Below are 17549 nucleotides of genomic sequence, written 5' to 3'. Positions count from 1 at the left end.
AATTTTCTATTCTGATCGAAGCCCATGCAAATTGTACGGAATCATTCGATAATACCGGTGCGTGCCAAACACCGAGAGAAAAAGGAAAAGCAAATCGATCCATCCAGAGTGGACATTGACCGGCAGTGATATCATTAAATTCTCATGCACGATGGGCGAGTTCAAGCTCGTTGCTTAGTCAAAGACCCTATTCCGGTATTTGCATATTAATAAGAACCGAGGATCTGTCAATATTTACCGTTTCCATCGCGAGGAAGAATACCGATTCAAATTTAATGCATTTCTGCATAGTTAACAACAGTGTTTGAGACCTCGGCGTTCGTGAATATCCCGCAGAAGTTCCTTGAACCCTAACAGCAATTAATATTTCATTTTGAGGCGCCCTTTTTATTATTTCAATGCCCAGAATGTGTCTCTAGATTATCTACACCTGGAGACTTTCAAGGAAAATTATAAGAGATAATTGTGAATGGAGGAAATTTATATGAAACCATTTTCTTTGCGGTATTGTATAGGACTGATCCTCGATCCCTGATATTTTACGAAAATATTGATCCACGATGGGAATTATTTTTTATCGTCAAACTTATCGATGGAATGGACAGAAAAATTCACTAACCATTTCGTAATAGCAGTCGGTGACCTACATTTGCCTGTATTACGTGCGATATTCTGTTCCCCGTTCCAATATGATAGTGAAGTCATCGGCACGTGGCAGGCGTGTGTCAAAGTGTGAACTACCTTGGTGTGGGAGAAGTGGCTCGCCAAGGCAGGTGTCTTTTCAGGCTCAATCACTTCAGCACCTTCGAACAAATAGAAGGCAAACGTTAATTACTGATGCCCTTTTATCCTGATTGTAGAGTGGACCTATGAATCATAAAATCGATCGCTAATCTCAATTTCGTTTACCCTTTCAATCGAAAGTTCTCCTTAACTTTTAGACCTACGAACTTTATGGAAAACAGCACTAATTCTTCAGAAACTCCCGCTGTGATAAGATCTCGTATTTCTTTGTTGCATGAGATCTCCTTTGTTATCGAGAAGTCGAGTTAAATTTTCCAGTTGACACGTTGAACGGACCGTCGACTTGACGAGGTCCGTTGACTACACGTTCTACTCGCGGATAATGAATGGTCACGACCCCGTTTCTTGATCATAAAATCAATATTCGCGATTTTATCGGATCCACGAATCTTTTTGCGGTTCATCTAGATTGCTGGCCAGTAGGGGCGATAGTATTATTAATTTTACGGTCACGCGGGGCACGGAGACTGAAAATTGTACCGCGACGATTCGCGACGGCCCAATTCTTTTTTCACATTAATTACAGATAAAAACTTGATTATTCGCGAGCCGCCTGGTGTTGCACGTGTTCCATACGCGGACTGGGCAAAGCGATGAGATATTTGGAGAAAGGAATTGCTTCCGGTAGGGAAATGACGTGGCGTTCTTGAAAAAGTACTCCTTCGCATTGCCATTGATGTATAATAATCCACATACGAATTACGCGAAATGGGAAATTGCTTTGTAGGTGTTATAGCACGAGGATTATCCAATGTTACACAATTACTTAGGGTTAAACAATGTATTTTCGACGAGCGCGAGTAAATTAAGACTGTTGCTGACGGAAGTGGGCGATGTACGCCCTATCACGCGGCACCGAGGAATGACCACCGATTTCCATGAATAATTACTAACTCGATAAGTGGAATGACTGTCAGTCAATCGAGAGGGCTTGAACTCGCCCTGGCTATCCCTGTAATATTTAGAAAAGACACAGGGGAACTCGTCTAACGAGGTATCGATCTTATCGTTAACGCGACGGATCGTTAACATGAAGCATTACTTATCTCTAGCAGTAATTCAATTACCATATCAGATGCTTTAGTCTCCTCTTTTACATCCACTACAATTACATCATTGTACAATTGACCTCGAAATTTATTATCCAAGCTCCTTTAAACAGAACCACTGGAATGTATCGAAATAAAAAGCAACTGTACTTTGCCGTCGTTGGAAAAATATTGATAGAACGTTTATGGAGCTGAGTGAAATGCTAGAAGGGCGAATGTTCTTTTTGCAGAATGCCCTTTGCAGGAGCATGGTGCAAGATATGGATTTATTTCGGGTTCGTTTTTGCATGGACGAAGGGGGCTCGTCCACGTTTTGATACCTCCACGGACATGGGGTTGGTTCTGGTCCCGTCGGATGCGGAAGTAGACTCGGTCATTTTTCGTCTTCGCGCCACTGACCAGGACGCGGATTTTCCACTTGTCTTCGAGATCACTGGTAATCCTTCGCCACTGCTACTTCCCCTGAATACCTCGCAGCGACTTGAACCTATTTCAAATATTTGAATATCTCTTATGTTATCTAACACTCAAAGAACTCGCAACTGTAGATTGTAAACTCAAAGAAAAGGGGATAATAGAACGCACTGTCGAGAAAAGTGTAAAGTTCTGAACGAACAGGTTCGCAAGACGTGACTCACAAAACGATAATGAAATTCGTGCAACTGCTGCACCACTGAATAAAACTTCTTTCTATCGCTTTGTTCAGCTACGATCACACCTGTTGTAAGGATCGACAATCTGCCGTGCACGTTGTACAACAAAGTGTGCCAGGCGAACGTGATTCTGACGAAACGATTGGCTACCGGACGCCTTCACGATTTCGCTGTGAGGGTTAGGGACACGAAGGGGGACTCGAACTCGATGCAAGCTACTATTTCTGTGACGAACGCCACCACCCCGCGTGATAAAATATTCCCGCACATACCGTCCCTCATAATGGTGCCCGAGGTAATTATTTATTTGTCCCAACCACCGTCGATTACCATCGTCATCGGCAATTTTGACACCATTTCCTCTTGAATGGGACTTCTCCACAACAGGTTGCTATGCCCCATTCCTCCGTTTAGAGAATCTTCATAATTTACTGATCAAGTATCGTGCTCCAATAGAAAAGCTCTACTTTTAATATTGTATGACTGGTTCGGTGCAGTGTATTCATTTCCTGGGGCGTTATAAATTTAAAATATACTTTCTCGTTCAGGACACCAAACCAGGCAAAGAATTGGATTATCTTCTAGTAAGAGCCAACTCGTGGAGCGGGAAACCTGTCTACATTGAACTCTGGGTGCGTTTTACAAGTGAACAGTGTTTACTATTCCGTTCATCCTGGTGATATAGCATTTCCACTTGATATTGTCGTTCCAGCAACCGAAAGAGCTTTTTACTATTAGACAACGACAAACGCCCACGCAAACCAGAGGAATAATTACTCTAATCGGAGAACTAGACTTCGAAACGCAGTCCGTGTACACTCTGACCATGTACGCCACGGTATGGAGGGTTGGGGCTATGATATTCCCTGAAATCACCAAGGAAATTTTGCATTGAACAATTTCGTTCCTCAGGACCCTTACACGGAGCCTGGGAAGGACACTAGAAATATCGCAGGTTTGAACGTGGCAGTGGTGGTGACCGATGTTCAAGATGTCCCTCCGATTTTCATGCTGGCACCCCCTCTCACCAGAATTAATAATTCCGTGCAACCCGTGAGTTCACTCTTCGATTAAAGAAATGATAAATACAATCAGAAATGTCAAAGGTATTTAGGCGCGGATTTAATTTGAATAAAAGAACCTGTGGAAGTATATTTATATGACGATTTTAGGGCGATACAGTGTTACGAGTACACGCTGAAGACGGGGATAAAGGAGTTCCACGTGAAATCGTGTACGGTCTCGTGTCCGAGGGCAATCCGTTTACGCTATTTTTCAACATTTCGGAATCAAGCGGTAAGAAAATAAACCACGAACTTAGACGTACCCTGTTGAAGAACTGTAACAATTATCGCAGCAAGATTTGCCGTTTTCAAGTATGCAAATCATATTTCTCCTACTAAGAGTTATTACGCAGTGAAAACTGTGCATGGTGACCACGGGTTTGGTCGAAAAATTCGCCGTACCTGCATCTAAAATCTACGTGCGATCGCACGGACACTGGTACGCTGGATTAGGTACGTTGAATGTCAACAGACATCAAAGTGAATTACAAGGGGTGTAATTACATTTTACAGCGGTGGTGTCAGTGAACGAATTAATCTACCAAAAGGTACGCAATCGCCCAGAGATACACCTGACAGCCTGTGACCTGGTTTCCAATGAAATATCCAGTCGATGACTAGGGTATCAAATTAATTTACCACCTCTTCGATCTCCGCTGCTTTCCAGCGCTGAGGCGTCAAGGGATGATTCATTCCCTCCACTCACGGACTAAGTCAGTCAACACGGGAAAAACAATTACGCATTCAATTCTAGAGCAACGCCACGTGAACTCTAATTATACCACTCGAAGGACTATTACGAGCAGAACTCAACGGTCATGAACAGCACGTTATTCTCTGCTAGAAGCTCTGATCTATATGAGTTCTATCCTGCCGGAATTTTTCGCTGGAATAACAGCTCTACGAGAGCCTAGGCTTCGCCTGAACCGAGTTCACTATGTGAAAACTTGCTATACTTCGGTTCCCTACTACGAAACCCATCTTACACAGATTCTTCGCTATGAAATTTACTCCGTGTAATATCCCCGTTAGAAAACATCCCCTATGTAAACCTTCCTCTAAATACTCCACCCCGTACAAGTTCTCCACTAAAGATCCTGCCCCATCCATGCTCTCCGATACCATCTCCAATTTACACAGCGCATTTTCCAAAGTCAGTCTCTCCCTTGTCCTTGGGAAACTAAAGGGTGTACGAGGGGGGTCGCGTAGAAAGGGGTGATTTTTTTCACGCCAGTCCTCGCATGATTACGTAGCGCACGAACCGCGTTATCTGCCGTCTCGGATCGGCGATACGGATTTCTTCACGGAACCGAAAATGAGTCAGGCAAGGAAGTGGCCAAGAGTGGTCAGAGGTAAGGTCTCTGACGGTCTACCGCGCGGTATCGATCGTCCTAAGGGGTCAGTATCTGCTTTTCAGGCTGCGATGCTTATCATTTCGTGACGTGAGGCATGCGACCTCATCGCCGCCGTGTGTGTGAATGTGCCCGGTAGAGAAATGGTAAAAAGGGAACGAGCCGTGGCTGGCTACGAATAAAGGAGATAAACGCGTCCACTTTTAGGCCGCATTATCGTCTTGGAACATTAACAGGCAGCCGTAACTTTGCGCGCCACCCCGCAACGGAAGGGGCCGATAACGCGGAGCCTTAACTTTTTAATTACACCCGCGAAATTTATATTTCGTGGGGAATTAGCGTGTTTCTGTTAAGCAGGAAATTGTGTCTTTTATCGGGAGAAATGGTCGTGTACTTCGAGCACGTAATTTGAAGAACATGATTTACTAGATACTCTTCAACTTTATTGTATCCCTTTGTTTCTAGAATATACGATGTAGCAATTCTTTTATTAAATTCGAAATTTGTGGTTCGGAGTCTTGTGCGTTTTAAAATTCAACACCTTCGTAACGAAGGGTGCATCAGTTCGTCAAGCAGAAGGAATCCTTTCGTCGAGATTCATTTCGTGATGCATTATGTAAAATTTCTACAGCGGAACACGCGTGCTTTCGACGTGAAACGCGACAGAGGTCGTTGACCGGAATGTTTTATTCATAATAAAAGTAATTTTATAGCGGGGGATGTTGAACAGAGTCTGTTGCTCGGTATTACGCGCAGACTATGCTTTCTTCAGCTAACCTTACGGCATTCGAATTCAGCAACGTTTACTGCAATTCTGCTCGAAGTCTCGAAACATGTACCTAGCTATACTGAGATACCTTTAAAGCTTCTACATTCTACTTAATCGTTAGGTGAAATCATTCTGGCGAGGCCTTTGGAGGAGCTGACGCAAATTACACACGTTGGCGCACCGATTGTGCTGACCGTGGTTGCTGAAGAAATCAGGAGAAGCAGAGAGGAGCCACCTGCCCAGGCCACGGTGGTCGATGTTGGTTTCCTCCTTGGAGAACCAGGCAACAGTCCACCGTATTTCGAAAGCGATAAGTTGGTACCTGAAGCACGAATAACTTACAGTCTTAGTAAACGTTGATTGGTATAACATTTACTTAAGTACACGCTGAACATGAAACTTAATTTCTATGCGCCAAGAGAATGGAAATAAACTATTTCCCTTCACTGCAGCTACGTGTCCAGGATTGACGAGAATCCAGAACCAGGCACGGTGATAAACTTTGGTGAACAATACCCGACAAAAGTGAAGGACGAGGATATTGGCAAGGCGGGAGTATTCGCATTGAAATTGGAAAACAATAACGGCACCTTCGAAATAATCCCAACAGTCGCCGAACGAACAGCAGACTTTATCATCGTCGTTCGAGATAACACGCTCATTGACTATGAATTATACAAAACCTTGTCTTTTAAGGTAGGTATAAATTATGCCACAAACATTCTGAGAAATTTATTATAGCGCATAATTGCTGCATAAGTGTTTAATTTATTATAGTTATAATTTATTATATCCAAAGTTTATTGTATTACTTAATATTTAACTCTACTATCACTCTAACATGATCTCTTATATTTTATTCATTCGAACCTAGATTATTGCTCAAGAAGTCGGGCCAGCGACAAACCTCTCAGCGTCAGTGCCTGTTACCATATTTCTAAACGACGTTAACGACAATCCGCCTATATTCGACGAGGAATCGTACGAAGTAACACTATCCGAGAACGTCACTGCAGGCTCACGTGTCGTGCAGGTAGCACGTGCCCTATAATTTCCAAAGCTTAACACATGCACGATATTTCACGATATAAAGAAAAAATTGTAACGTGTACCAAAGTTACCAACCAGTATCAATATCTATAACAGGTACACGCAACGGACGTGGACACGGGTTCTTACGGGGAAATTCGATACACTGGTGTAACGGGCGAAGGAAACGAGGCTTTCAGCATAGACCACGGCACGGGATTAATAACAGTCGCCATGGGATCTTCCCTGGATCGTGAAACTGCAGCGAGGCTTCTGTTATCCGTGGAGGCTCGAGACGAGAGTGGGAATGGCAACAGGGGCATGGTGCCTTTGATAGTGAATCTACTTGACGTCAATGATAACGCGCCTATATTCGAGAAAGGCGTCTACGAATTTATTCTGAACGCCGAATCAACGAACTTCACGTCGCCAGCCTTCATAAAGGTACAGCTACGCCGTTGCTAGTGTGTTTGCTTAGCTAAGAACCCAAAATTCACAGGCTGCCGACGCTGACGCAGAACCGCCTAATAACGTGGTCAGGTACGAGCTGATTCACGGGAACTACGAGAACAAGTTTTATTTAAACGAAACCAGTGGAGAACTAATCCTTCGCTCGCCGATTACGAAGATTAGACGGAAGAAGCAGAGCAGTTTCGATAAGTTCGCTAAGAAGGCTGGGAAGGAATTTGTTAGGGGTCAAGGGAGAATCCAAGGTGGCGTGTTGGAGATTAAGCAGGGTGGATTGATGGATAGTCGAAATGAGAGTGACTCGGTGGGTGTGAAGGAGGAAGTGACGAAGAGACGGAAACGAGATGACGACGATGCGCTGTACACTCTTACTGCTAGGGCGTACGATTTGGGTGAGCGTTTGGGATTCCCTTAACGTGCATCGGGGAAGGATTTCCTGAGAATTTAATAATATCTACAGGTATACCTCATCTGTCGAGCGAAACGCAGATTCGGATCGTCAGCGGAATCGCCATGGAAGCTCGTATAATGATGTTCGTGGTGCCAGGGGAGCAGCCGAATTCGACGAAGACCGCTGAAACACTGGCTACCATTACTGGCGGCAGAGTAACAGTGCTGGAAACACGCCCTTACGTGCAACAAAACCATACTGGGAATGCGAGCAACGTTTCTGCAGGAGGGAAAAAGTTGGTGGTTCACTGATATCATATAAGACCGCACAAGAACCTTTAATAAAACATGCTCTATTGCAGGAGCATTATCGTAGCACGCGTCGAACAGACGAAGCCAGGCACCCCTTTGGTGGACGTAGAGAAAATCAGAGAGACTTTGGCTGCTAATGGCGTGGGAATTATCAGTGGCAATGAAACACTTGTAGCAACGAATGCCAGCGAGACGAAAGCACCTGTTAATGGGGCACCTCGTACTAACGATGGCCAAACCACTATCATTAATAATACCATCTATAGCGTGCAGAGTGAAGAAGTGGTGAGTGCGCGAGGATAGATTAATCATTCAGGTCATTCAGGATAATATTATCGACTCTTTGCCAAATCGTTTTCAGACTGTGTACAAAGCAGAAAACAAACTGCTGTTCTGGCTTCTGATAATCCTGGGCTTGCTTATGCTCGTGGCGATCGCTATATTGATCATCTGTTGCATCTGCCCTGGGTGCCCATTCTACATGGAGCCTAGGAAAAGGCGAGTGCACTCCTCGGAAACGTTGCTGGGAAGGGCGGACGGGAGGCCAAAACGGCACCTTCATCGACAGCCAGCAGCGGGTGTTGATGGTAAAGCACTTTGGCAGAATGTTAAGTTTGTGTATCAGAGTTGAGGAGCTTGCACTGTGGTTAGACCTCTGCAATATTAAATTTCAGTGTCGTGGAATGGAAGGAAGCAAGCATGGAGCGCCGACCCGACTAGACGGAACTGGCAATTCAACAAGAGGAACGTGAAGAATTGCTCGCTTCCCGGCGACGTTGCCTTCATTTCTGGTCAGCCAATCGACGTCCAGATGAACGTGGAGGCCCCGAGGCTGAGGGATACTTCCTACGATCACTCGAGGAGGAGCAGAGCGGACGAGCAAGAGAGAATGTACATGGAGGAGGTTGAAAGGCAAAAGACGAGAGGCTACGACGCGGCGGAGTTGGATTCCTTGCAGAGGCAAGAAATGGAAAGAGGTTCGGACGTACAGCGCCAGGGTTATAGGCAAAGGTAGGTAAGCAGTGATCTGACGTCCTCTAACTACTTATAACACGCGTTCCAACTGCCAACGATGCGAAAGAAGAGCCACAGGGGCGAGGAAAATTAAACTTAACTTGATTCCGGTGCCAGATACATGGAGCACGACGCGAACGAAGAGGCGGCTATCAGGGAGCAACATTTCTACCGCGAAGGGAACGCCGAAGTCTTAAGACTGGTGACCAGAGGTCAAGTGGAAGACACGACCACCAGCCATCACCATCACCATCACCATCCCACGACTTTAATCGTGGATGGCAAGGACATAATCCTCCAAAGGTTCATAGAGGACCAGAAGTCCAGGCACGAGCTATCCATGCAGGACATCGAAGCAGCACGCGTGCTGGAGTCCCATCAACGATCCAAAGAGACTTGTCAGCAGCAGCCAGCCGAGATAATTCTGCTACCAGACAGGCTGGACCTCGGGCCTAGGCAGCACGTGGAGGAGATAGGGCCCAACGTGCAGAGGCTGGTGATCGACCATGGTGACTACGGGTCGCAGAAGGTGGAGAGCGAGTCGCAGGTCAGGGAAACGCTTAGACCAGAGAGGCAGGTGGATGGTCTCGCGGGTATTGCCTCAGAAAGGCCATCGATGATGACCAAGGATCAGCTGGACGTAAACAAAGCGCAGTATTCCTTCAGCGACTTGGAACTAGCCAGGCAAAAGACTCTGCTGGCTCGACTGTTGCTGAAGAGGGAGCATCGACACGCGGAAGGAGGAATAGCGGACTCCACCAGTTACTTGGAGACTCAGAGCCTGCCTGGGCAAGTAGCCATCGCCACTCAAACGGACAGAACGACAGCTACGCAGACGGACCGCCAGGTGAGAAGTAGAAGCGACAACGACGAGTCAGACGAGGACTCCAGGCACAGGAAGAAGTTGAAATCGAGGAAGAAGTACGGCGATGGGGATTGGAAGAGGACTCGAACTCTCTGGATGAAGTCGCCTATCGAAGAAGAGGGTACTCCTCGATTCGACAAGCGACTGAGCATCCTGCGAAAGAAAGTGAGGGAGGTAAAGGAGGATAGAAAGATCTCGTTGGAGCCTGAGGTGCTTCGAGAGATTTCGGATTCCTTGGACGGGAATGGGAGCTCGTGTAAGGGGGAGGAGGACGAGTCTATGCGGACGTATCGGAAGTCAACAGAGCAGACCAGCATCAGCTACAAAGTACTGAACGAAAAGGAGAACGATTCGCCATCCTCCATGGAAACGCGTAGGAATAAGCCTGTCAAGGGTTTCAGCGAGAGGAGCTGCGAAGAAACGAGTGACTGTCGTAAGATGAACGGCACTGAGTCCTCGTCGCCGGAAATAAAGGCTAAGCGCGAGAAACATGGCCGCGAGAAGGCGGAGGAGAAAAGCCCAAAGAAGGAGGCGAAGCAGAAGGCGCAGAAGAAGTCTGATGGCGTGATAAAGCCCAGCTTCAGGATTCTCGAGAAGGAATTCACGATGCTGACGAAGAAGCTAAGCAAACTGGGCGACAAGAAGTTCCAGGGGAGCACTGGCAGCGACAGTACGAGCCAGGAGAAGCTGGAGCCGAAGGAATCGAAGAAGGAGTTGGATCAGAAAGCTTCCAAGAAACTCGAGGCTTCCAGTTCCCAAAGGCAGACTGAAAGTGGCCCGAGTGCCCCGAAGACTGAGCAGAAAGGGAAACAGAAGAAGGAGGCAGCCATCGCCAAGGCGAAACAGAAGCTGAAATATCAGCTGACTCATGTCATGAGCACTGGAAGTTCGGAGTACGACGATGGTCTCGATAAAATGAAGAAGCACAGTGGTTCGCGTCAGGAAAGTGTGAAACAAAAGCAGCCGACGAGTGTTCAAAGTCATAGTAAAGGGAAACGTCCGACACAGATGGATCGGCGAGAGGCCAAACGGCAAATGGCTGAATTTAGGGAGGAAGAGTTCGAAAGGCGAAGGGATGGGGCTGTAAAGGAAAGCCTGAGAGCTGAATCGAAACCAGAGAAGCATGTAAGAGGAGTGACGCGAGCTTCAAAACTGGCTGTAGCGTCTCGCAGAGACAATGTGACGGAAGACACAACCACTAGCACGAACTCTGATCGAGAAAGTAGGAAAGACGCGTTTGCTCCACCAGTTCCTGAGAAAAAGGGCAGCACAGATTCTTCAGGGAAGGATTCCAATGGCGTGTACAGGCGTGAAAAACAACCAGTCGGGGGGAAAGTGGTTCAAAGATTCAGCGACGACTTTGTCGAGGGATCGAGAATTGGAAGCACGGAAGGGGAAGCGAGTGGTGTGAATAAGGAGAAGAGGAGTGGAGGAAAAGAACAGATAGGTAGAGAAAAGAAGACGGGTACTGATTGTAAGGTGCACTCGAAGGAAAATGCCTCACGCAATAATAAATCTTCGGCGAAGAAATCCACAGAGACGGAAGAGCAAGAAGATGCAGGAAGACTTGGTGAAGATTCTGCGATCCTTCGGGATGTTGCGCAGCAATTAATTGAAAGTTGCGTAATTACTGATCCCCCGCAGGTGAAGGAAGAAAAGATGGTTGGAGCTGTCGTGGAAGATCAAAAGATCGAGGGAAAAATTGCAACATATAAAACTGCATCTACAGCACTGGAGAAACCGATAGAATATGCAGCAGAAGAACAATTAGGTGATGTTGGAAGTGCTGTGAAACTGGGTGGAAAAAATGGAGTAACGGTGGAGAAACGAAAGGAAAAGGATAACGGAAAAGATAAGCTATTGCGTGATACCAAAGGGCAAATGCGCGAAATCAAAAAATTTGCGAAGGAATTCGAAGAGGAGTTTGAAGTATTGGATAAAATACGTGAACATGCGAGAGAGGAAGTAGAAAAATTGCCAAAGGATGAGGGAAGGGAAGATACGTCATTGGGGGAACATGAAAAAGAAATGAAACATGAAATGCCATCGATGATACCGAAAGAAAAGGAGACGGACGTGCTGCCAGGTGATAGTGAAGCAGGTGTAGAAGTGAAAGATCACATTGAAAGAGAAAATGAAATGGAAAAGGTGGAAGAAAGAGAAGTACGAGTGGAAGGACCAGCAGAAGGGGGAAACAATGGTAAAACTGATTTAATACAAGGGGTTGCGCAATCAGTTGAGGAGAATGTAGATACTCAATCGTTAAGTGATGAAAAAGACAGAACAGAGCAAGATATGCAAAGTGACTTGAAGGAATGTGAGGAAGAATTATTTGGGGCACATAAACAGATGGAGGAGTGCGCGGAAAATTCACAATCCATCAGTGGAGATCGGGGGAAAGACGATACGACAGAAATTATAACCGACGATCGTGAAGAAGGAAGTGCCAGTTTAGATACAGTGAAATCTGTCTTCAAGGAGGGAGAAACTGATGCAAAGATTGATGATCAAGGTAAACAAGATATTTCCTTAGAGGGAGAAGAAAAAGTTGAGGGTGAAGAGGAAACGGGGACCATAAAAATCGTAGTCCACCACGAAGGAAACGGAGAGAAAATTGAAGAGGAAAGAAAGAGAACTTCTACGGAAGAAACTGTTTTTCTAGATGACAAAGAATCACCTCATGACGAAAAAAAAACTTCGATAGAACTTATGATCGATGACAATGAAATTGAAGCAAGAGGAAATGGTTTGAGCAAGGAAGGAAGTCTCCAACAAGGGGAAGAAGCAGAAACATTTAAAATCGATAAAGAAGAGAATGTTCTTCCGGATAAAGCAGAGAAGGTTGGTATGGATACTACAATTGGCGATGACCAAATTGGTGAGAAAGAAAATATTGTCCCAGACACAGAAACATCTTTGGATAGAAAAGAAGAAGGTATTATAAAAGAGGCTACAATTGTTGACCATGGAGGTAGTGTGGAGTTACAAGAAGGTAATATCTCGTTGGACAAGGAAAAAGAAATATATCCTGCAGAAGAAGAAGTTGTTAAACAGAAAATAGAAATTGCAGATGAAAAGGAAGAACAGTGTAGTGATAAGGAAGTAGAAGTTACTCCAGAGATGCAAACTGTTGTTTCATCTGCTGACGACCATCTAATTACTGGAAAAGGCAATGCCATTCCAGAAGCTTCGAAACCTGAAGATCATCCTGTTAGTGAAAATGAGGATGACTTTAAAAAAACACAACACTACGACACTATTGAACTGGAAATTACTCCCGAAGTGCCTGAAGTTAGTGGTAATGGTGTTAGTCAAGGAGAAGATGGTTCTTCAAAAGCAGATATCATCCCCGAACAAAGTATCCAAGAAGATGGTGCTTCCACAAACGTTCCTATCTCTGTTGATACCGATATTGAAAAGGAAACACCACCTACAGAACGCACGATCGAAGGCGAAGCTGATAAGAAAATAGGCTTTCTGTCAGACATGCTTAAAACTGTTCACACATGGACTGATAAATTAAAAGGAGGCAAAGGATCAGTAAGCACAAGTTCTAAAACTGAGATCGAAGGTACTCAGCTCTCACCTCATTCTGATGATAAAATTATTAAAGAGGAAGTGGTTTCATTATCTACCAATGACAAAGATAAAGATCAGACAGAAAGATCAAAAAGTAGCGAGTCTTCTCATTCAGAGGTGGAGGACCAATCTTTAAAAATGGTAGAAAAGGTAAGGAACATTGAGGATACAGGAAGAGAAGTAAAGGATAAGGTTCCCATTACACCTGCAGATGAAAAAGTAATAATTAGCCCAAAGGAAATGATTGAAAAGGAGTTAACAATTAGTGAAGCTGCAGAAGGAAAGGAAGCAGAAAGAACAATCAAAGATACAGAAGAGAAAGAAGAGGGAAGTGCCATTACACCTGCAGAAGAAAAAATGACAGTCAGCCCAAAGGAACTGACTGACAAAGATTCAACAGTGGATGTGGTTGCAGGAACGAAAGAAGAAGAAGAAGAAGGAAGTGTTAAAGAGGTAGAAAAAGAAACGGAAGAGAAAACAGCTATTACTCGAACACAAGAGCAGCTGACAATTATGCCAATGGAACTGGTTGAAAAGGATTCAGAAGCTGATATAGGCACAGGGATAAAGGAGGAAGATTACGAAGGAAGTAAGGAAGGGTCGTTAAGAGCAAAAGTGACTGACGAAGCAATGGATTTTGATATACCCTTAGCTGAGAAAGTGGAACCTGAAAAAATGGAGGAACAACGCGATGCATCGCACGATGAAGGAGAAGAATTAATGCAAAAGGTAGTCGAGGAAAGCGCGAGGCTCGTGGAACTCTCAGATAATAAAACGACAGATGCAAAGCTGGTGCAAGCTGAAGAAAAGGAAGATGAGTTTCGCGAACCGCCAAGTGTAGGGGGTTACTCTTCTCGAGGAACAGTTTTGCTTGAAGCTTCTCCAGTGACGTCTGAAACGATGACAAAGGAAAAGTTTGCATTCGATTCAATTACACCAGAGGCTCCAACAGACTCCCCGAAAATAGCCGAGCCTGCAGAACATTTCAAGTCAGGGGTTGAAGAAATCGAATTGCAAGAAGCGGAGCAAACTGTTGGAAGAGAAAGCTGCACCATGGAGGCGGATAAAGTTCAGCCGTTCCTGGAGGACCAGCCACTTAAAGAACAAGATACGCCAATGATTTCCCAGGGTGAATCAAGCAAACGCGGTGCAATCGACGAGAAAGTGGATGAAACGTTGACTTTGGAGGATAATGTCGTGGTGAAGGAAGAAGGGGAGGAAACTATCGGGCAACAGTCCGCAGACGTAAGCCTTCCACTTTTTACAAGTGTAATACGTACAGTGGACGATTCGGATGAGAGTGATTCATCGAGTGATGTTTCCAGGAAGACGACGTTAAACACCACGCCATACCAGACACCGAGACACCGAGCTCGACAGTCCCCCGAGAAGGGAAGCACCGAAACGATGGGAAACATTGAAGCACTGGATGTCGAAGACAAAGAAGAAGCATCGTTAACGATCGAGTTAACGGAAGACGAGAAGGGTGAAAAAATTATTGAAGATACTGAACACACTAGCGAAGAACAGCCTTCTGAAGCAGTGCCAACTAAAACACTGAAAGACGAAGGTACCGAAGTCAAGGAGGCAGGTGGAACATCTTCTAAGTACAAAGAAGTAATGCCGCCAGGAATATCAGCTGATAAAGGACAAGGAAGAAAGCAATTAATACCAAAGCTTAGTCTAAAACCTGACAAGCATGCGAGTATTACGAAGGATGATTCACCCCCAGTTCCCAAACGCGCTGAAACTGTGCCTCTGAAAGCTGGTGACAGGAAGGCGAAGCCGATGGAAAAGAGAAGAGTTCCCGCGCAAAAGAAGAAGAAAAGTACTTCGGAGGAGTCGTCCGGAGAAAAAGCAGCTCATTACCACGATCAAGCGAGTCATTCTCGGTACCGACCTCGCAGGAAGCTCGCGGATGGTCAGTCGAAGCAGAACGATGGCGATCAAGCGAAGCAGTGGAGAAAAACGGACGATGAGCGACGACGGAGGCAGTCCGCGTCGAAAGTGAAGGCTGAGAAAGATAGAAGGGCGTCGGGCAGCAGTGATAAGCGAACGATCTCGCCGAAGACAGGGGACATCGATACTAGCAAAGCGCAACCGAAGTACATGGCTTGGTACAAGAAGAACCGGGAAGAGATGGAGAAGAGGCGAGCTGAACTGAGGGCGACGGATGACGAGGATCAGCTTCCTCGCTGGCTGAGGAGAAGCATGAGAAGCCAGAAGCCAGACAAAGACGAGAAAAGGAAGTCCGAGGAGAGAAATCTGGATACAACTCCGCGAGGGAAACGCAAAGTGAAGCCGCTGGTGAACGTGGAGTCTGAGCAGTTGAAAGCTATCGTGCGACAGGGAAGGAAGCTGAGGAGAGCCGAAGGTGGAAAGAACGAGGATCCACCTGTTCAGATATTTGCGACGACGCCGCCTGCGCAACCACCGGCAGACAGCAAACACCACCTGGTGCAACATTCCGAGTACAAATACGAAAAGGTCCCAGCGCCGTTCTACCTTCATCCACCCCCTGCTCCGCACCCGTCGCCACAAATGTCTCCGGAACGTTTCGACGGTCAAGCAGCGGCCGAGCACAGGCACGCGGATAAAGATTTCGATACCGGGGTCCCGATATCGCTGCAGAGCGGCAACAGGTTAAGACATCAGCAGCTTCTGGAGAAGAAAAGCGTGTTCGACATCGCCTACAGCGAAGCCGCGCCCCCGCAGCTTCGCGCTGACAGCACCACGCCGCCGTCTTAAATTAACGGAGAGGACTGATATTCAATCATAATTCCATCACGCACAAAACAGGGTTAACTGTATTTTAGACGTAGATTCTGAGGATTGTTACGAAACAAACGGTAGATGACTCCTTTGGTAAAAGATTGACGGGAGAGCTAATATGTATACATATTTATCGAAAGAATAATATTGAATGGAAAAAACTGATAGAGTCTAATGCACGGTTGCATGTATATTTGAGACTAGCATTACGGAAGGTTTACAATGGATTACTCGATCAGTTTTCTTTTCTAGTACAAGGGTAAGCAACGAAGTCTTATCGGAATTCCCCTACGAGAACGGATACTGTTTTTATACTTTGCGATTTCGGATTCTGGAGTTTTGTTAATGTTACTGCCGTCCGAAGGAGGAAACAAGCACGCATCGATTATCAATTTTCTATTACGATCGTTGTTCTGATATTATGATGTTTATAAGTATCTTGTAAATACATATGTATAAAAACTAATGTGAGTTTTCCTTTCATACGTTCTTCCAATATGGCACCACTGTACAATTTATGTTAAAGTAAGTACCTCGAGAATTGTCTCACTCCCAGCACAGAAATTTACTGTAAAATCTAGTTCCCTAAAGCCCCGTACGAAGTTGCTGTGACATTGTTCACACGTTGGAACAAGAGTATAATTATTATTATTATTATTGACGGGAAACCTTTTAGTGTACAGAGATACAAAAATATTGCCATTATTACATAAAAAGATAAAAAATGAGAGAATGATTAAGCCCAACTAGAAACCATTTAAGTATTATAGTTAATACTTCGCAATACGTGTAAGCATTAATATTTATCTAACGTGCGAACATCGAGAATGAAGTAAAATTCATTCGACGTAGAGAATCATCTCGAAGTCCCCAAGTCCAAATGCTACTAATTGCGAAGCTTGGATTGGATCGTAAGTTTGTTGCATTTCCGTTTGTAGGTAAAAAATAATTTCTCTAATATTTAGTGTCAGTTCTAACCGCCAGCAGGATTGCGATCGAATTCCACTCTGAATTGATAACGTTGCACGCACTACGCGAATGGTGACAATTTCCATTGGGTGCAAAGGCTACTCTGTACCTCGCCCGCGGTAATGATGACGTACTTTCTGACGCAATGGTTACTTCGTGCGGCCCGTTTTGACGACAGACGTGACGTTACCGATGCAACTAACCTACCGTAATCGTGGACAGAATGGTGCATCAAGCATAACCGAAGTTTGGTAAATCTTTCGACGGGGAAAGCATGAACGGCGTGTTGGTCGATCGACCTTTGATTTCTGACGCACGGAAAGCGCGGCAATTTTGTATGCCTCAACGTTAATCTTTTATATACTAAGGATTTCCGTAAAAAATACTCGAGACTATAGAGATAGCATTACCGAAATAAATAATTAGGTATAAGGGTGCAAGACAGTACAATGCAGTAATG

General features: G+C 45.2%; 1 protein-coding gene across 1 annotated transcript; it reads left to right on the top strand.

The window, feature by feature from the left end:
- The first annotated feature begins 2084 nt into the window (after positions 1-2084).
- Positions 2085-16541, top strand: LOC143371220 (uncharacterized). Its single transcript, XM_076816174.1, has 16 exons — positions 2085-2289; positions 2560-2801; positions 3055-3138; positions 3231-3344; positions 3419-3559; positions 3679-3802; positions 5813-6005; positions 6144-6387; positions 6566-6724; positions 6838-7164; positions 7220-7580; positions 7649-7874; positions 7941-8175; positions 8252-8477; positions 8565-8901; positions 9022-16541. Exons 1-16 carry the CDS (start codon positions 2085-2087, stop codon positions 16094-16096), a joined length of 10293 nt encoding a protein of 3430 aa, XP_076672289.1. The 3' UTR covers positions 16097-16541.
- The last annotated feature ends 1008 nt before the right edge of the window (positions 16542-17549 follow it).

The sequence above is a fragment of the Andrena cerasifolii genome, chromosome 7 (assembly GCF_050908995.1).
Source record: "Andrena cerasifolii isolate SP2316 chromosome 7, iyAndCera1_principal, whole genome shotgun sequence".
Lineage (NCBI taxonomy): Eukaryota > Metazoa > Arthropoda > Insecta > Hymenoptera > Andrenidae > Andrena > Andrena cerasifolii.
Note: the sequence above shows the minus strand (reverse complement) of the source record. Positions and strands in the feature narration are given on the sequence as shown.